The 21,305-nt window shown below is 41.3% G+C and overlaps 1 protein-coding gene across 3 annotated transcripts in view; it reads right to left on the bottom strand.

Moving 5' to 3' along the window:
* Positions 1-21,305, bottom strand: part of LOC134667289 (phospholipid-transporting ATPase ABCA3-like) — a 37,041-nt gene that overhangs the window by 337 nt on the left and 15,399 nt on the right. Inside the window, exons 13-31 of one of the 3 annotated variants that reach the window (XM_063524631.1) lie at positions 20,933-21,166; positions 18,898-19,039; positions 18,040-18,146; positions 13,311-13,426; positions 12,746-12,849; positions 12,007-12,172; positions 11,050-11,265; positions 10,682-10,786; positions 9,948-10,119; positions 9,047-9,172; positions 7,530-7,653; positions 6,096-6,223; positions 4,798-4,922; positions 4,395-4,575; positions 3,524-3,685; positions 2,880-3,037; positions 1,950-2,072; positions 719-884; positions 254-374 (exon numbers count right to left, since the gene is read on the bottom strand). In XM_063524631.1, coding sequence (XP_063380701.1) covers positions 254-374; positions 719-884; positions 1,950-2,072; positions 2,880-3,037; positions 3,524-3,685; positions 4,395-4,575; positions 4,798-4,922; positions 6,096-6,223; positions 7,530-7,653; positions 9,047-9,172; positions 9,948-10,119; positions 10,682-10,786; positions 11,050-11,265; positions 12,007-12,172; positions 12,746-12,849; positions 13,311-13,426; positions 18,040-18,146; positions 18,898-19,039; positions 20,933-21,166 — 2,776 coding nt within the window. Of the gene's footprint in view, positions 1-253; positions 375-718; positions 885-1,949; positions 2,073-2,879; positions 3,038-3,523; positions 3,686-4,394; positions 4,576-4,797; positions 4,923-6,095; positions 6,224-7,229; positions 7,354-7,379; positions 7,504-7,529; positions 7,654-9,046; positions 9,173-9,947; positions 10,120-10,681; positions 10,787-11,049; positions 11,266-12,006; positions 12,173-12,745; positions 12,850-13,310; positions 13,427-18,039; positions 18,147-18,897; positions 19,040-20,932; positions 21,167-21,305 lie in introns of all 3 variants that reach the window. The other 2 variants (XM_063524629.1, XM_063524628.1) reach the window with 2 other exon arrangements.

Genomic DNA, 21,305 nt, shown 5'->3' with positions numbered 1-21,305 from the left:
ATAAATAAACACGCTAAGATAATTTATTTATTGGTAATTTTACTCCTACGATTTAAAAAAAAGTAGTTTTATTTACTTATTTTTACATAAATAAAAGGCGGGCTAGTAAAAAGTGGCAACATTGTCTTACTTTTTTTGGTCTTGTCCCAGATCATTCAGTTTAGTTTAAATAAAAAAAACATTGATTTTTGAATAAAAGACTGTAGTCAAAAATAAAATTCCAGGTGCATGGCGGAATAATTGTAATACTTACATTAGCTTGGGAGTGGTGAAATTGGTCTCTACGTAACGTTTTACGGCAGCAATACCGCGCGCGCCAGCTATCGAATCCGTACTTTCCTCGTCCAATTTCATTTTTATCGTTAATGTGAATCCTGTAAAAGTGACAAAAATAAAGAAGAAAATACAATATTTGGACTCATGCACGTTGGAGGGCCTGCCACTGCCATCTTGTGGCCTGAATAGAAAACATAAACTGTACATTAACACTTCACGCTAAAGCAAATGGTGCCCTCTACAGTTCACGTACGTTTTCTTGTGCATTGTAGGTTCTGCAATCTTGTAGCCACGCTTTGTAACAAGGGGCTCCTGTGCTACCGCCTACAGTTCATGCACGCTCCCTATTGGGTTACAAGAAACTATAACGCAATATACAACGTTCAGCTCTAACTGATAGATGGCGCTGTTATGGAATGTCGATCCAGCCAATCACATTTACCTTCAGAGAACTTGTTCTTCAAATGCTGCGGCGTGCCGAGACACTGGAAGTTGCCGTTGACCATGATGGTGAGCCGCGAGCAGAGCGCCTCGCACTCCTCCATGCTGTGTGACGTCAGCACCACGCCGCGCCCCGCGCGCCGCGCGCCGCGAATGGCGCGCCATACCTGCCCGACCAGAGAAACCACAGGTGAAAAACGTAAGTAGGTACGAGTAAATTTAGAACTTATTTAAAAGTATCTCTAAGGTCCACTTGCACCGCCCCACTAACCCGGGCTTAAGCGGTTAAATCGTTAATCTAGTGTCAAATTGTAAGGGTTAGTGGAATGGTGCAAGTGGGCCTTACAAAGTTAACCCAAAATATAATATGTTTTCCCTACACTAGCTCGCTAATTTCTTTATTTTAAAAATCTGATGAGAATGTTGCACTTTATCCACAATAGTGGTTAGTAGGGATGTAACGATACGATACATGACTTTGCCGATACGATACCGATACCGATTATTGAAGTAAATAATCGGCGATACCGATACAGATACCGATATCAATGGCACATTAGTTAGCTAATAGACATAACAAATAATGAATTATATACTTATTATGCATAAAGCATACAATATATTAATTAGACACTCGATTTTGTGAAGTGTGAAAAACTGTAAAACTAATAAAGATAAATGCCAAATAAAAATCAAAGAAAACATTTATTTAGGTAACCACCAAGCAATCAATGCAAAAGTAAATCCAAATCAGTAATTATAGTTTACTTTATGTAGTTTTTACCCGACTACGGCAACGCAAAAGGAGGGTTATTTGTTATGGAAACAAAGTGTATTCAAATTATTAGCAGCGTCATTCGTTTCGCACGCTTTTCAAACTGTACTATCGGCTGAATTTAAATCGGTGATGCCGATATATCGGTCTGCCGATTATATCGGCCGATATATCGTATCGGTATCGGTATCGTTACATCCCTAGTGGTTAGCAATTAGTTGCAAATTTTGATTGACCTCGTATTGGCTAGCAGAAGTGACTTTGTGATGATTTTGAATGATAAATATTTGACTTGTATGTTTTACAGTGAGTATTTTCCTCGTTGGTTTTCAGCTTCCCTCGGTAGCTAAATTAATTAGATTCCACTTTTCGAACCCATCTCCCGCGTGGTCTGATTTCGGAATTTTTCACAATACAACAACTTTGCCCCTTTGTAAAACAAATAACTATAACTAACCTGTCGCTTAGCTGCAGGGTCCACTCCCGTCGTAGGCTCGTCGACGAATACAAGCCGTGTGAATCCAAGCAACGCTATAGCCGTGCTAAGCTTCCGCTTATTGCCTCCCGAGTATTGCTCCACCTGCAATTAAGTACGTTATGATTAACATTAATCCGAAATCGTACGTACGAAGCATACATACTTCCCACTGCTGGGCTCAAGCTTCCTCTTCGAGGAATCGGGCTCTAGATGCGAGTCTGAAAGCGATCCCACCACCTAAGTACGTATCGGATGTCGAACGACTGAGCCACACGGTGACTGCGACTCCTCATTTTCCCTAAATATGATTTTTATGACATATTCGCAAAAAGAGAGATATCGCCCGCAGCATTTCACGTCCCATCACAGAACCGCACTTAAGAGTAGGTAGCAGTGAACTCGGCTCCAACGTAACTATGATTTCATACTCACTTGTAGGTGTACTTCCTCGGATCTACAGCCCCCGCAGAGTAGTGACAGGGATGCGAAACTCCTGACTTCGGCCAAACTCGGCTCCGCTCGGCTCAGCATTGCTCCGAGCAATTATTAGGGTTGACGACTGAACGTCCCTTTGTGTGCACGACCACAAATAATGGCTTGAATTTTGACAACCCTAAATAGCCGAAAGAGATAGTGCCATGTATTAGAGAGGAACAGCATTATTCGACCCTGAACCGCTGTCAAACTTCAATTTTGTAGGAAGTTTCCTTTCTGTACGGCAATACCATTATTTATTCTGTGGTAGTGAACAGTCGTAGTGTCTGGCGGCCTGCTGGACACCACGTCGCATTGAGTAAACAACAAACACACACATTAACACATAACAACAACACACACAACAACAACCACAACAACAACAACCACAACAATCAGTAACAGCAACAGTAACATTGAGTAAAGGTTCCTTACCCTCTTATCCAGGTGTTTGGTGAAGCCAAGCGAGTCCGCGAGCAGGTCTGCGCGCATCGAGGCGTACTGGGTCGGCAGCCCGCGGAGCATGGTGAACAGTCGCAGGGTCTCCCGGCCCGTCAGCTCGCCGAAAACGGCGTCGAACTGCGGGCAGTACCCTAAACCAAACGTTAACCAATTAGTGCCACAACAGTAGGTACTCGGATCGCCGCATTGTATTAAAAATATTTTTTTTTAGTAAAAAAAAACTTGATGATTGAATTTGCTAAACTAAATGTCTATTCCATTCCGATTAACAGAAGCATTCCTAGACCTTTTCAATGTAAGCTTGTCCAGTTTGATGAGTTGACCGAAATACTATACTTACCTAAGAGAATTTAGACTAGAGGGATATTGTCAAAGTAAATTATGTAGTCAGTACTTTTACATTTACTGCCATCTTTCGACACAAATGATTACTCGTAACACTTAGAACTCCATTTGACTTTGATCCATATTTTTTCACTGATATGTGTTAAATTTATAAAATGTTTAAAAGTAGCGCCATCTAGTCGAGAGTAGGCTAAAGGTATGGCGCCATCTCTCGAAAAATAAGTAAACGCAAGAGATTGCTTATTTAGGCATAGATACAATCCAGAACTCACCAATATTCTCATGTACAGAATTGATATCTGTTTTTACAGAGTAGCCACTGACGAAGGCGTCTCCACTGGAAATAGTTTCGTCGCCCATCAGCATTTTGAAGGTAGTGGTCTTGCCAGCGCCGTTCACCCCCAGGAGACCAAATACTTCCCCATCTGCCACCGCTGCAAACAAATTGTACTTTGGAGGATTATATATATGAAATTAAATAGCTATCTTTTTAGGTACATAATACAACTGAGCAAGAGACCAAGATCACGGATGTTGTAAAACGCGTAGCCAATTTGAAGTGGAAATGGGCTGGTCATAGCACGAAAGACCGATTCGTGGAGAAAACGACTACTCGAGTGGCGACCATGGGGGGAAGAGCGTCCTCAAAGTAGACCCAAGATGCGTTGGGACGACGCGACGACATCAAAAGGACTGCGAGGAAGAAGTGACTCCAGGTTGCACAGAACCGTGATGAATGGCGTAAAATGAAGGAGGCCTGCACCCGAAGGGTAGAAAAAGGCTAAAGAGAGAGAGAGAGATAAATAAATATTAAATAAATAAATAAATAAATATTATAGGACATTCTTACACAGATTGACTAAGTCCCACAGTAAGCTCAAGAAGGCTTGTATTGTGGGTACTCAGACAACGATATATATAATATACAAATACTTAAATACATAGAAAACACCCATGACTCAGGAACAAATATCTGTATCATCATACAAATAAATGCCCTTACTGGGATTCGAACCCAGGACCATCGGCTTCGCAGGCAGGGTCACTACCCACTAGGCCAGACCGGTCGTCAAAAGAGAGAGAATTACAACTGAATATGCGGCGGTATAGTGCACATCAACAAAAAGTAGTGGTCTCACTTACTGAACGAAACCTGATTGACAGCCAGATGCTTCCCGTAGTATTTCGATAGGCCCTTCGCCACGAGGCTCTGCTGTGCTAAGTTACACTTGCTGATTTGCTCGACGTGTTTCATCTCGGCAACAACGTCGGGGTCTATGGAGCTTTCGTCGAGAGGCGGTGGGGTTTTCGTCCAGTTAAAGATCTGCAGGAAATTATTTAGGTATTAAGGTTTCATAATTTAAAACATAATTTTCGGCATCAATGACAAATTTCTTATTTATTGTGCGATAAACATATTCTGAGGGCCTACCGCGAACCACGTTCGACGTATTGTCTCTCTGTCGCACTTGTGAATTCATACGTAAGTGTGATTGGGAGGCAACACGTCGAACGTGGTTCGCGGTAGGCCCTCAGACATTATTACCTTGTGGTATACATCGTACTCAATAAACATGAGCACGGTCCAGAAGACCACGCCGGAGACCAACATGCAAGTCAGGTAGCGCAGAATGCCGGGCTCTTCCCACTCGAAAAACGGGTCGTCGCGTACTGCAATAATTTTATACATAGGAACTTGTACGTGTAGCTGGCAAAACTAACAGGTTAATAAATGGAGGTGAGTGACGCGCTGTTGCCCTAGAGGTAAGAGCGTGCGACTTGCAATCCGGAGGTCGCGGGTTCAAACCCCGGCTCGTACCAATGCGTTATTCGGAACTTTGATATTTACCAGCCGCTTTTCAGTGAAGGAAAACATTGTGAGGAAACCGGACTAATCCCAATACTCGTAAGGCCTAGTAGACCCTCTGGGTTGGAAGGTCAGATGGCAGTTGCTTTCGTAAAAACTAGTGCCTATGCCAATTCTCGGGATTAGTTGTCAAGCGGACCCCATCAGGCTCCCATGAGCTGTGGCAAAATGCCGATGCCGGGACAACGCGAGGAAGAAGAAGAAATGGAGGTGAGTGATGTCACACACACTGACCGACGCTATTCATTAACGCCGATTCCGCACTGATGAAGTGATGACTGACAACAGCGCCCGAGTGAAATCAATAAACCACAAGGTACTAATGTACGAAAATCTAAAATAGGTGCGCAAATGGGAGTGAATGCGAGAGATGTCGATTTTTCGACGTCGACGAGAGAACAAATTTTATTACAAATCGACTTGACCTTAATATAGTTCGTGTCCGTCAGTGGCTATCGCTTCTTTCTTGCAAAGCGTAATAGCTACTAACAAGGAAGGGTACCCAACTGTCCGACTCCGATTTGATTTATTTTGATATATGTTATAGAGTAGTCTAAAATAACGGACACGTATTTTTTTTTTAGCTGCCCAAACTCAACCTGTTAGGAGTAAATGGCCTTCAAAGTACTGAAAATTGACCAAACCTTCTAATTTCTATGAAAAACTTTTTTCAAAAAAATTTATAATTTATTACTGGTTTCGTTATATGTTGGAGAACATGAATAAAGAATGGGGACGTGTTTTGTCATTTCACCACAAATTCATTTTTTATATAAAAAATATGTATATATAAAAAATAAATATAATAAATATATAAGTACAGTCACCTGCAATACTCGTAATATGTTACTCTTCGAAGGCCGCCGAAACAAACACGCTCTTATGGCTCTACAAATACTTGTGTCAGATATTTTTATGGCATTTGATTTGTAACATAATATTGCAGGTGACTGTACTATGCGAGTATAAGTACTTACCGCAGCAAGCAGTGTAGTTATAATCGCACATGGTCTGCATGGAGCACTCGCCGATAGGCAAGACGGCCGATAGGTAATCACACGCTTGCAAGCACGACCATTCCGTCAAGCCTACGTGGCTTAGAAATCTGAAACAATGTTTACTGTTTAGACTATAGTTTACAATCCCCTACAAGGAATTGGCTACTTTCCTACTAGTCAAATCAGCTCCTTTTTTAGAACTGTCAAAACGATTTGCTACTAAGGAATTTATATGAAAACTTGTGTAGTGACGTCACAGTCAACTCGCCTACTTTTTATACTTCCATCCGATTTATTAAATATAAATTATGTTTAAAAATAACTGCTATCTATGTTTTTTTAATAATTATCTGGTGCTTTATTTCCTGCATGGTGTGAAATAATTTATTTGAAGTATAGGAAAGTACCCAATTACACGCTTCATGGGTCTAAATTTACTGCGGTTGGCTCGCGCCTTTTACAGGCAGAGCATGATACGCACAAACTCCGTGTATTTTCGAGCTAAAGAATCAAGAGGTCTCGCTTTTTTTACTGGGTCACTAAGACCCCTCATACTCATGAGACATTAGACTATTGAGTAGCCGAGATTCTTCGCTACATGTATCTTATGTTTAGAGGGCATTTACGGATAAATTTCGACCCACCACGAAGATGTGACCCATCTAACTGATTCAACAAAACTCACACATGATGAATGTTACGTAACGAAGAGCGGGAACATCAGTAGTATGTATTCTCCGCGAATTTGTAACTGCGGAGAGAGCAACGTCTCTAGGATCTGTAGATCCGTCTGACCTGGAACAGGCTTGTCATACTCACGTGATGGATCTGACGAGACTAAAGCAAGAAGATCTGCAGTACGTAGTCGAGGATCACCACGTGCTCTTTGTCTAACTGAAGAGTAGCAGCGTCTCCAGGATCTGCGGACCCATCTGACCTGAAACAGGCTCCTGTCATACTCACGAGACGGATCTGACGAGACTGTAGAGCGGGAATATCTCCAATACGTAGTCGAGGATCACCGCCACGTGCTCTTTGTGTAACTGAAGAATAGCAGCGTCTCCAGGATCTGCGGACCCATCTGACCAGAAAACAGGCTCCTGTCATACTCACGAGACGGATCTGACGAGACTGTAGAGCGGGAATATCTGCAGTACGTAGTCGAGGATCTGCGCCACGTGCTCCGTGTCCAGCTGCGGAGAGAGCAGTGCTTCCACGATCTGTGGACCCATCTGACCTAAAACAGGCTCCTGACATACTCACGTGACGGATCTGACGAGACTGTAGAGCGGGAATATCTGCAGTACGTAGTCGAGGATCTGCGCCACGTGCTCCGTGTCCAGCTGCGGAGAGAGCAGTGCTTCCACAATCTGTGGACCCATCTGACCTGAAACAGGCTCCTGTCATACTCACGAGACGGATCTGACGAGACTGTAGAGCGGGAATATCTGCAGTACGTAGTCGAGGATCACCGCCACGTGCTCCGTGTCCAGCTGCGGAGAGAGCAGTGCTTCCACGATCTGCGGACCCATTTGACCTGAAATTACACCCCAAACTGTATTACATATCGAGGAAAAGGCAATGCAGCCTGCCGAGCCAGCGCGATATAGACTACCCGTCCCCCTTAACATAGTTAGAAAAAGACGGGTAGTCTATCTCGCCGCGAGATACTGTCGCGCCAATCATGTGCAAGGCCTACAGATGCAGATATATAGTTGGTCAAGCAAATCTTGTCAGTAGAAAAAGGCGGCAAATTTAAAAAATGTAGGCGCGTAGGTTTATCGTCCCATAGAAATTTGATTCGCGGTTTTTCCTACTGACATGATTTGCTTGACCGAGTAAAGCATACCAATTGAAATAGGTACCTAATTTATTGTCAAGCAACAAAAACTCAGCCATATATTTAGTTTGTCCTTGTCAATTGGTATTTGTGCATTTGGTTTTTCTACCATCATTCAGGCGTTTAGCATCTTGACAGATGATTTATGCAGCGTCTGTAAGCGAGGAACAACGTCTCTCGTGGCTGTATAAGCCAATGCGGGACCGGCATTTGCGACCGCATTTGTGGCAGGTGAAGCTGGGAGCCATGTTGTACATAAATTACCTACTCATGAATTTAATATATTGAATTTTACGATTACGATGTTTCGTTCCGTTGTCAAATCTGGCATAGCCAGACCCATTCGGGCCATTGCCCAATGCGTCCGACCAAACAATAGCAGGCGTGGCTCACTCCGCGATTCCGTGGCTTTGCAACAGGTCAAGTACATCCGTTCCACACCAGTTTTGGTGGCTATAGCCATAAGCCGCGCGTGGCGCTGTCGCCACCTAGCGGCCATATCTGTCCTGATCGTAACACGCGTTTTGTTAGAGAATGAGTCTTCTGTCCCTAGTACTATTATTTATTCTGTGACAATAGCACATTGCACTTACCCTATAGACCTAGGTATCGATGGGCGGATGTAGTGGAAGCTGATCTGCGCGAGCTCCGGGTTGAGAACTGGCGAGAAACGGCACAGCCGGCCTAGGCAAGGTTGCAATCGCTATCGCTTCGACAACGAAAAGCTTTACATCTCTCTATCACTCTTCCATATAAGTGCGACAGTGACAGTTGCGTTTCGATCGCTACGGAGCGTAAGCGATTGGCATCTTGGCTACGCGGCCTGTGCTGATAACACGCGTTTTGTTAGAGAATGAGTCTTCTGTACCTAGTACTATTATTTATTCTGTGACAATAGCACATTGCACTTACCCAATAGACCTAGGTATCGATGGGCGGATGTGGTGGACGCTGATCTGCGCGAGCTCCGGGTTGAGAACTGGCGAGAAACGGCACAGGACCGGGATCAGCGGCGAGCAGTCGTGTTGGAGGCCAAGACACACTTTGGGTCGCTGCGCCAGAAGAGTAAGTAAGTAAGTAAGTAACTTACCCAATAGAACGTTAATGAAGAACACGGCGACGAAACCCATCGCCGGCCCGCTGAACAGGAACGACATTAGATAGTGCAGCGGTAGCATGGCGGCGCCGTACACCATGAGAACTAGGTACATCCGACCTGGCAATTTTAAATAAATTATATTACATATTTATCATCAATTTTGAATAATTTTACTGTTTAGACTCACTTGTTTTTAGTCACTCGCGCACATGTTTCGGAGAGCCTAGCTCTAGCTCCTTTCTCAAGCACTAACAGTGCGCAGCTTGCGACGAGGCGAGCCGCAGTACGCGATACACGGCCGTCGTGAACGCTGCTCGCACTGTTAGTGCATGCTCTCCGAAACATGTGCGAGAGTGACTAAAAGCAAGTGAGTCTAAACAGTAAAATTGTTCAATGTTAGTATGTCTCACAACAGTTTAAATTCGATTATCATCAATTGAGTGCTATAGAGCGACCGTTTAAAAGAGTCCTCGCCCGCGCGGTACGGGGGCGACGGGGTAGGACGACTACGGGTGGCGGGGAAGGTGCGAGCGGCAGGCGTACGGCGCCCGCACCTTCCCCGAATCCCCGCCAGTCGTAGGGCTGATTTAAACGGCGCGCGAACTCGCATGCGATTGTAGTTACTGTCGTCCTACCCCGTCGCCCGCGTACCGCGCAGGCGAGGACTCATTTAAGCGGCTGGTCTATAGACGTAACATATTTACGAAGGATACAAAGGTTGAATGTTTATTTTACAAAGACATTGGAATTTCAGCTCTTTTACAATTAAAAGCCAGTGGGGGTATACTTATGTCGCCTATGTTTTTATCTTATGTTAAATTAATTTGTTCCGATTGTGACCTGTCACCATGATACTTGGTTTATTTTTTATTGCAATCAACCATTAACCTACCTAATTCTGAAACCGTGCTGAGACCAATAACCTGGAAGGCTACACACGAAACGACGATTGTCACAGAGATGATGCAGAACCAGGCCCAGTCGAACACCGCGGCGCTGCCCCACATGACGACCGGCTGGATGCCAGCGGCCTTTTGAAGGAGCTTAGCTCGAAGAATGCGTTCCTATTAGTAAAAAAACTATGATAAATAACATAAATGCAGTGGCGTATTTGCCCTAAGGCCAAGCAGGCCCGGGCCTAGAGCGGCAAGATATTAGGGGCGACAAAACATTCGCCGATGATAACAAGAAATAACTCAAAATGTAGTCAATATGATGGGTGCTGAGAAACGGGCGGCTACAGGGCCTTGGGCCTAGACTGCAAATCTGTCACTGTATAAATGGTAATAGGTAGGTGATTAAAATATACAGTTAATATCCGATTAGTATTTTGGGTATCTAATAAATAATAATACATACCAATACATAACGTTAATCCATGGAGCGCCCCAAAATTACCGTAGTATGGAACTTCTATACTAGTTACCAGCACACATGTGACAGTAGGGCGCTCCACGGGTTAATAACGTACTGAAATCTTTGATATGATACTTAGGTATATCCATTCGCGTACGCTGCATTAGGTAGGTACATAATTGAGTGATATTAGACCATCAAATCATCAGATTTCTTTTGAAATAAATGTAAATAGCTTTAATATTATTGTTGCTAAATGTCGACACTTACCTTGATATAGAACATAACGAAAACTGCGCTCACGATGGCAAGACTGCTTGCTATGCCCGATGAAAGTTGCATGGAAAGATATGCAACGTAGGATTGCATGTTGCTCTGAAAAAAAATCAATTTTAAGTTGCCCACAATTTTCAACTGTGGCACCCAAATTGCCCATATACATACATGAAAGGGGGCAACTACAGCTTGGCAAAAAAGAGTAGGAATTAAAAGTGGCAACACTGTAGTGTCGTCCCGTTTTCTTATATATATTGGTTTGAAAGGGACGACACTACAGTGTTGCCACTTTTTAATTTCTACTCTTTTTTGCCAAGCTGTAAAAAGCATCATGGATAAAGCTGAAAAGATAAAGAGTTTACCTGATCCACATAATTAACTTCAAGCGGGTAGTTGAACACACTGAGAGTGGCGTTGGGGTCCCAGGCCTTGAGCAGAGCCTGGTGCACGGCACTCAGCGAGATTGCCACATCGTGGTACCCGAAATTACTGAACCAAGCCGTGGCTGAGTCTTCGTCGAACGTCGCTCCTATCAGCATTCGGCTTCGGAGAAACGCCATTTGCGAGGGCTCATTAGTCTACAAAATGGTCTATAAATTATTTATCTTAATACTTTGAAAGGAGAGGATTAATATACGTATTGACATAGCAATAGCACGCATCAGCATAGGGGTGGATGTCGATGGAGGATATGTTGACTAAACTGCAAAACGCAATTCAAAACCAAAAAAAGTAATAATGTTGCCATTTTTTTACTAGCACGTCTTGTATTTATGTAAAAATAAGTAAATAAAAGTACTTTTTTAAATCGTAGGAGTAAAGTTACTAATAAATAAATTATCTTAGCGTGATTAATTTTCAAAAGTAATTTACTATTTTACAAACAAGTTATTGCAATGCCAACATTGTCTTACTTTTTTTGGTCTTGAATTACGTTTTGCAGTATAGCAAGCTAACAACTAAAAGTTGGCGTAGTTTAGGAATTCCGCATATAATTAACAACAACACCCGAACCGAAGTAGGTTGGGCCATAGGATTGCACTTAAGTTTGCACACTGTTAATATTGGTATCCGCAACTGACGTCTTATGGAGGTTTTATACTAAAGGCTCCGTCACACAGGCGCGTTTAGCGGGCGCGTGAGCGTGGCGCGCCGCCTTTACATATAAAACGCTCACGCCCCGCCCGGAAAACGCGCCTGTGTGACGGAACCTTAAGTACCTACCAAAGTTTGTTATCAGCGGTACTTGGTAGTTTTCTTATGCTAGCCCAGCAGCCATGGCGACGATAAATATTAGTTAAATGGTTCATCAAATTTACCCTATACAAGTAGTAGTCATCGACGGCCTCATTCTCCACGACTGTAATCTTCATAGTTTCAATATCACTCGAACTGAACATGTACTCGTACGCGGCCTTGGCGAGTGCACCAATCGAGTTTTGCGAAGTGCCATTGTAAGAGAGTACCGTTTCAGTTTCTACGAAGCTGTAAATGATAACAAATCAGTAAACAAAAATTAATAATCACATTGAGTAAAAGGAAGAGACTGAAATAAAAAAAAGCGAAAAAAAATGTAAAAAAAAGGAATAGGTTAGCGAGAAGTAAAGTATACCTTAGAGTCATTTTTGGACCGTTAGCCGTATTGTGCGAGGTGATTAGCTGATTAGGTAGGCCATACTGGACAACTTTTTCTATGGGCCCAACTCCCAAATCACAAAAAATTTTTTGACCGTTTCATACATTTTGGTCGAGTGGATGTCGATTGTCAGTCGAGTTGGGCCCATACTGGCCCATAGTAAAAGTTGTTCAGTATGACCTACCTAATCACCTCGCACAATATAGTTAACGGTTCAAAAATGACCCTGTATAAGTTATAATAAACGTGTCTAGTGTCGTAGACGACCACGGTAAAGCATAAAAGCGCCCGTTTACTTATAATATAGAAGATTTATCAACTTTACCTAAGCATGCATCGACTTTATTAATGTGGTTTGAGTTGATTACATTTAATTACCACAAAGAGTTAATTCTAGTAAGGTTATAATAATCGTGTCTTACCCTTGTGCAAGCGTCAGCGCCCTTTGTATTACCGTTGGCTGCACCGACATGACCCACTGGAGAATCCCAAGCGTCATGTTGATCATGAGCAATGGCACTAGCACCTGCAAATTAATAGGTAATGCGTTTCTTAACGTGCTTTAAAATTAATGGGGCGCAAAAGGGAACAACACGGGAGAATTAGTAAAAAAAATACCGAAGACTAGCAACAATGCACAATTCCTGTGGTTCATGAAGAAAGCCTGGACTACAGGGGGCCTACCGTGAACCACGCTCGACGTGTTGTTTCCCTGTCACTCTTACGTACGAATTTACAAGTGCGACAGAGAGGAAACACGTCGAACGCGGGTCGCGGTACGCCCTCTGGCTCTGTTGCGTAGTTATCTCTCTCTTATATTAGTGCGACAGAGATAGTTATCTATGAAAGGCCATATTAGTACGACAGAGATAGTTGCGTTTCGTCCGCTACGGAGCGATAACGACTGGCATCATGTGTAGGCACCGTTGAGAATATATTTGCTTAATTTAGTCGTGTAAGGTTAACAAAATCTAGTTGTTTCCGTACCTGCATCAGTAGCAGCATCCACGAACGCGACCACACCAGCCACAGCTTATACCAGACGGCCCAGACGTGCTGCACCCAGAGCCGACACCCACTTAGCATGTCCTGTTGTTTGTCCACTGAAAAACATTGTTGATTTCATTATACATCCTAACTCTGTCTGTTCTTCGCGCTTCTCCGCGCGTACACACGCGCGGAGAAGCGTGAATCCATTCTCCTGAATCGATTTAGGTTCGGTTGCACCAAACTGTTCGTATCGTTAAGACTGCGTCGTGCAAAATCAGCGAAAAAGGCAGTCACCGTTTAGTCGCTAGCGTCCACATCGCTTGATAAAAAAAATTATAATAAATATCATTATTATCCCAAAGAGTGTGTTTACAACGAATCACCCTTGAAAATTTGAAATCTTTTACAATATAATAAATACACTCATGCAAAGTTGTACCTAAAACGTGATGAACGAGTGTCAGCGTTTAGTAAAATTTGTATAAAAAAATCGATGCTCATGCTACAAAATTGAGTGATTTCGAAAGCCAGATAACTAGACTACAACGAATCAGGCTTTTCCTATTTTTCCTCTTAAAGGCTACAGAGAAATTCAATCTTAAACGTAAACTTTCGTAAAATTTCCATACATCCGCCATATCTGTCAAATTCTCCTTCTCCTCAGATGCCCGCTGTGGGCCGTTGGAAGCGGACGCGTACATGCTTTTTCCAAATTGACATTTCAATTTGTCATATATATTGACAGAAATTCATGTCCGTATACGAATGATGATACCAGTGAAAAACTGTGTTCAAAATAAATAGGGTAAATGAATAATGTCACACGGAGATCCAGAGTCATTAAAATTTTGATTTGTTTTTATTCATAAGTCATAATACTTTAAAAATATAACAAATTATTTAAAATATATACGAACACAACCAAATCAGTGTAATTAGTTTCTTCCTAATTCACTAAAAATTAAAAAAGTTTGAAGATTTGTTTTATCTTATTGGAATAAATTTTCATTGTGCTGGCATTCATATTACGTCATTTTAAAAACATATATGACATAATGTCAATATACTAGATAGACAATTTATCAACAAATTTCTTCACATTTTAACGTAAACAATATAAATTATTAAAATTTTATTTATGAAGACGAAGCAATGTTGTTCACATAATATCAGCAATAAAATTTTTAGTTTCAACCAGTTTTGTTGCTATTCTGAGAGCTATCACGTGCTTTGAAAGTTAATTCAATGATATATCATCAAGAAATTGAAACCAAGACTCGACCTGCAGTCTCAGCGAGTTTTTGTGGCTATATTATCAGTTGAAAGAACGATATTTCCATCGCAGTGGTATGGTTTACGAGTACCTATATTGGTTTCATGTGACGATGTTTATATAAATGTATCTATCAAATAACAACGTGCTTTTATTTCATTGATATTCGGTGCAAAACGATAACTCAGTAACGAAAAATAATTACTTATCAGAAATGCCTTAAAGTTTTTTCAGTGAACGTTTATTTATAGGTATTTATGAGGTCTTATATGATATCGTTATATGATAAGTACCTACAAGCTGAAATGTATGTACATTTTACCTGTGTGAAAATTGTATAATTGAGATAAATAAACTAAATTATACTTACTATATTCTCTGTTATTCTTGAACTTGTACTTGGGCTAAAAAGGCCCTCTGTCTGTGCGGGTGACAAGGCCCGGCCCCGGGCCTTATTGAACGTGAGACGAAATGGTAAATTTAATTATTTTTATATAGGTAATTATGAGTTCTTTGATTTCCCGATAAGCATCACTTACTGACTTACAAAAGTATAAATGTAGTACATATGTAGTACCTGAATTTTATTAGAGGTTTTTAAAGCCTTATTATCAATTAAGTTATAAGTGAAATATAATACGCGTCTTTAGTTGTAAAAAAATATTACAAGCCCTATAACTAATGAGGGGATCATTTTAGATATAGTCCACTTTTTTCGAGTAGGTAAATTCGGACTATGTTAACAAACCGCATACCATCGCCCATGACCACACTGTTAACTGACAGTTCGTAAACCTTATTACAAAAGGCATAAGGTCCACCGATGGACAGTTAAGAGCATCGCCGTTTGTACCTATCTTAATACAAATAAAAGTCAACAACGAAAATAATTAATTACCTAATACGTCACATACATGGACATATATATTACTTCGTAAGGACGCGGCTAACGAGCACTAAAAAGGGGGCCGCTACATGGGTGTGATATTTGCATTTATCACACCCCGGCGCTCAGTCGTGTGGCGAATTGCGCAGTAGAAAGTTGTCACGCAGCATAACACAAAAATGCCTTATTGCGTTGTAAAAGGGTGCAAAAACCATTATAGGAAGTATAAGAAAAAAAATGGGATCTCATATCATCGGTAAGTAATTTCCAATTAGGTTTATTTATTGCTTAAAACCAATTTTAAACGATAATTTTATTTCATTCTCACGAGCAACTAATGTTCGCTCGTACGTCATAGCGCTAATGCATTAACCTTGTAAGGACGTCATTTCTCTTTGGAAGTTATTATGAAGTAGAAATGCATACTGCGTGATTTGTATAGGTAAATTTACTTAAATATGATTAGTTGATTACCTACCGGATATAATTACCGAAATTAAAGTACCTATTGTCTGTCTTACAGAGTTTGTTCCCGTTTCTTTTACATAATAATTAAAAACATTCGAAATAACAAGATCAAGTATTTGTTATTGTTTTATTCGTTGACTTAGGTACCTAGTATATTAATTCTTGTCAGGTTAAAGTTTTTAATTAACTGTAGGTAAAACTCAAAAAAAATTAACAGGTGAGCGCTAGAAACAAAGCGCGCATTTTCAAACACCGATTAATTCACATCGCTGTATTTAATACTTTCCATTACCTACTTATATTTTTGCATCATATTTGTGGACAGGTGGCACGCTCTCGTTTCGGAGGCCAAGATTCTCTTTGGATCACTGAGCCAAAATAGTTAGTTTGTATTGCTGTTTCCTTCTTTTTTACTCTACCTGTTTTGCAAGCAAGAAACTAACAGAAATAGTTGTTCGCCGCATTTTACTCGCGAAAGCTCGGGAGGTACTTATCGAACTGTACTGCTGTAGCTAGTAGCTCGGCCAACTTGTCGACCTTGACAGAGCCGGCTTACACAGGGCGGCACACCGCACTGCGCGAATGTTTAAAATATTGCATTGCCACCTGAGACGATAATGACATCACGAAATAACGTAGAAGAACGGAAACTTATAAGGATAAGTTCGCCCATTTTAATACAATAAATATGTTAACTAAAGCATTTATTACGAGAATCATAAGTAATACATAGGCAAAGGGTTAGGTTAAGACATATGTAGGTAGGGTAGAAAAGGGGTTTCAGTCGATGTGTGGAAGGGCGGCACCGTCGTCGAACCCAAGCCACCAGGCGGGGGACTTAAACCGGTGGCGTGTGCCTCGGATGCACATGGTGGTGGCACGTATAACGGCGTTACTGATCCTGCATCTCAGCCAGCCCAGTACAGTACTTAGAGATCGGTTCCAACGTTGAGATATGGTTTCTGCCATATGTTTTATAACGGAGGACATTTGGGGTGCATAGACGCTGTCAACAGATGTTACAAGTGGTGTGAAAGTTGCATGTCGCATTTCACAGGCCGTGGAATATTTTCTCTGTTTTTCGTCTTCAGCTGATTTTAGTACAGATGTCACGGGTCTTGAGAGGTAAGAAGGAGCGTCAGTGTCGACGACACGGATAATACGGATATCAAACAACGCCAACAAATACAACAAATAATTTTGATTAACCATAAACTTAATCGACGCTCTTCTGATATAAACCGCGAATAAACTTAACAAGCCTTGTACGCCCGTACAAAGTTATCGCGAGAGTCGAGCTCACGTAGTTGTACGCAGTGTGTAACAGATGGCGCTTTTTTGCTGACATGAAGATCGCAACGGGCAATTCATATGCATGCGCTCATCCATAGTTTATATCTATGGTCACATACCTATGACATGACATGAACAAACAAGGAAAGCTATATATAAAAAGTGATTTTTCTCTGTCTTCTCACAAAGGAAAGCTTTGACAGTTTAAATTCCTCAAAGAAGGTCCGTAGTTAACACTAAACTCGAAACAGCACCTTTAAAAAAACATTAGGGGTCACTGACCTGTCCCAGTAAATTGAGGTAGTGTGTGTGAGCTGCGTTTGTGTGTGAAATGGGGTAATTTGACAGAATCTGAAAATTTACCCTCCTCGACGCCCTCTTAAAGAGTTCGCAAAATTTTTATGTATGGAAAGTTTCATAGTAAAGCGAATGAAACTTTCCATAAGTTTCATAGTAAAGCTCCGGGGCGCCCCGGCTGACGTTGATCAGTCTGTCAAATGTGGTTGGTGCAACTGGCCCTATGATTGGTAAGGAGATACACAGTACATAGAATAGGTAGTTATCATCACGGAAATCATCTCTCCTGAGACCCAGATGCATTTGTATTGATTTGAATTATAATTCTTTATATCTAGTTACTGAATTCAAAAGTGCGGTATATGGATTGTGGAATAAGCAGAAATTATACGCGGGAGGGATTATACTCAAGAGGTTACGGGGGTAAAAAAAATTGTGGAAAGAAGTGAAGTCTACTTATATGTTTCACAAGCCTAATTATTAAGGTATCATTTTGTTCTGTTTCTTACTTTGATCCATTGATAATATATCCATGTCCGCTATAAGATCGTCAGTTAATCCAGACGTATTAGTTTCCACATCGTCAAAAGCGGTGGGAGCCACATCCGAGCCGACTCTGTATAAAGAAAGCAAATATTATTTTCAAGATGTAAGGAACAATCCTATCTTCCTTCTCCGGAAATTCTCAGGTATTTTCTAATAATAAACAAGAATACTATTCAATAAATTAGGCAGGTCGGGACTTACCCAGAAATTGATCAAGGCAAACTGGAAAGGGAAGTTTTTGTGTGCTTAATTGTGCAGTGTCATTGTTATTAAGACGAAACAGGAGCTGAGTTTTAAATATTTTAGGTAAATATACCCGTCTCGCTAACGGAAGCGGCACCTAAAAGTAGTGCGATAAGGACAAGGCGAAAAATCCTGCGTAAAAATCTCAAAAATCGAGGTTTCGTACTCCTCTGTTTCCTCCTCCAAAACTTAAAAAATCGTAACCAAATTTGGAAATCTAAATGATTATGAAATTATCTGTGTCGGACCGTTTTGCATTTTTGGCTAATTGATATCAGTTTTGAATGCCACGCCTCTCATTGCGGCATAGTCAATTAGGCCATTTTGGCCGTTTTTGAAGGGCTCTAGCGCCTTAAAAAACAAAAATATCAAAAAAAGCAAAACGGTCCGACACAGATATTGACAATATTAATCTGTGTTGAAAAATCATTGCTCTAGCTTCAAAACCTACGGAGGAAAACGAGGAGTACGTTTGTATGGAGAAATGACCACTCCTGTTGGCTCTTAAGTAAAAGAATGCATCCTTACTACCTTAATTGCAAGTTACCAAGTACAAGTAGGTACGTAATTATACTTACGACATAAAAACATCTTCGAGGGTAGTAGCTGTGAGACCATAGTTTTTAAATTTAACCGTATCGACGTTCGCTTCCAAATCGTTGAGCATTGCTTCAAAGAAATGCGACTGGTCGTTAGTTAAAGCGTATGTCACTTCGGTCCCTGAAACAAGAGTAGTTTATAAGGTATATATTTACCCAAAAGTTGCCAATCTTGGGTATTTAGTGGGTAGGTATGTACTTACTTAATAGGTTAGAACTGTTTTACCCACGTTAAGAGCCCTTCAACGTGCACACTAGCGCCACAGCTAAATAATCGTAATTATTTAAATTTAACGAAAGATATCGAAAAAAGGAGGCCGCTACGTACTGTATTGTGTATTTAAGTACCTTTTGAATACATCAAACCAGTTTTTATGTTGCTGGTTTCGTCGATCTAGGAACTCAAAACGAAAACGGCCGTTTTAACTTTGGACGCATACCTCGTTTTTTTAGGCATGTTATAAACATATTTACCTAGTACTTTAAGTACTTATTGATCTACCCACAGGTGTAAAAGGCCTGCTACACGGTCGCCGACAAGCCCCCAAACCGCGTGGCCTTGGTCTGTCCCGGACCGTGTAGACAGTTGTTACCAACAAAATTTCGTTTGACCTCCGGACGCCCTTGGCATGCGAGCGCGCGCCAGCGACCGCGGTCTGAGCGGTCGGTCCGGAACCGTGTAGCCGCCCGTCGCCGACCGCACTAGGCCATTTCGCTTGGAGGACGCGCCGTGTGCGCTCGTGTGGTTATAGCCATGCCATGGGTACTCAGTAGCATTTCTAAAAATTCATCAAATACTTTTCTCTTCATTCTCAGAAAGTTATGTATGGCCCCGTAGCGTAGTCCAGCAAATTCATCAAGTTGAAATGACTCAACAAATGTCGTTTTTTGAGCCAGCGTTTCATTCGTATACCCTTTTCTTTTTTTACAAGCTTTTTATTAACTTGCAATATACCTAATGTAAGTATGTAAATATGTTTGTACGGGTCAAATCTTGCAAGTTAAATTAGACCTACTTTCTAGTTTCCGATGGAGCTGAACATTTGCATACATATATAAATCGGGTGACAATGCATTATTATGGTACCATATAGCTGATCTGATGATGGAGACAGGAGGTGGCCATAGGAACCCTGTGATAGAACAACGCGACCTAATTGTGTTTGGGGTTTTTAGAATTGTCTCGACGAGTATTTAATTAGTTGCCTGTGGAAAGAAAAGTACATTCAGCGATAAAAGCTTGTACCAAAAATGACATTTTTGCCAAAAACTTATTTTTTTGTCATTGCACTAGTATGAGTAGATTATGAAATTTGGCGCCCCGCCAATAAGTTTTGCCGCCCCAGAAGTCAAGGAAGAAAAACAAAATGCAATCCGCAAGGTTAGGGGCCATTTTGTGCGCTTGCAATACGTGTTGTCCGTCCGCGAGTTCTGAACACACTGTGGTCTGCCACCGTCTAGCCAGCCAACTCAGACGGACCCACATACCAAGGACAGACCAGGGTCAGACGGTTAGTAGGCTTGTCGGCGACCGTGTAGCAAGCCTTTAAGAGATTACGCTGTTGTTTGATTGATACAGCAGGCCTATTTACAAACTTGTTATCGATAACGCTTATAAGTAATAAGTACATATATAGTTAGTTGTACATCAGATAAAATAGATTTATCATTTGATATAAAGTACAACCATACATTTTATAGACAAGTCCATTGGCACCAAACAGTTGTTAATGAGCTCGGGCCATTCACATTAGATAATTTTATCAGAAAGTATGTTAAATATTACCGCTTTACTGATTTAAGCGTCATGTTAAATCCCAGGAAAACCCATAGAATAGGTTTTGTCACGAAAAATCATCTTTCTAGCAGACGAAGTATTGAACAGAAGCTATTATGCTGTCAAATGAATATATCAGCCTCAAGGCCGCAACTCTTTTGCACCCAAACAAAACTTGATTATCTACATTTTATCTTATCCATAAGTGCACAAGAACTATCAACGTTGAAAATCTACCTCTATCTTCCTTAATGGTTATTCCCGGTATATGTCGCCCGATGATCTCCGTACAAGATTCAAGTTGGAAGCCTTCTCTTTTGACAACCACCAGCGTGTAGCCCACTCCATAGTGACTTTTGAGGAAGTATGGCGAGCCAACGCATTGTAGACGCCCGCTCGACATTATAGCGACTCTATCTCCAAGTATGTCGGCTTCGTCCATAAAATGAGTCGTGAGGATCATGGACCGCCCTTTTGAAAGAAACATTTAATTAATTTAATAATCATATAATCGATTCTTTGTCATTACTCAGCAGTTAGACGTAAATATGATAATAAACATGTAGAGTTATGATTAAACATGTATCCCCGTATTTATAACTTTACGGGC

This window comes from Cydia fagiglandana, chromosome 9 (assembly GCF_963556715.1).
Source record: "Cydia fagiglandana chromosome 9, ilCydFagi1.1, whole genome shotgun sequence".
Taxonomy (NCBI): Eukaryota; Metazoa; Arthropoda; class Insecta; order Lepidoptera; family Tortricidae; genus Cydia; species Cydia fagiglandana.
The sequence above is the reverse complement of the archived record's forward strand: the minus strand, read 5'-3'. Positions and strand labels throughout refer to the sequence as shown.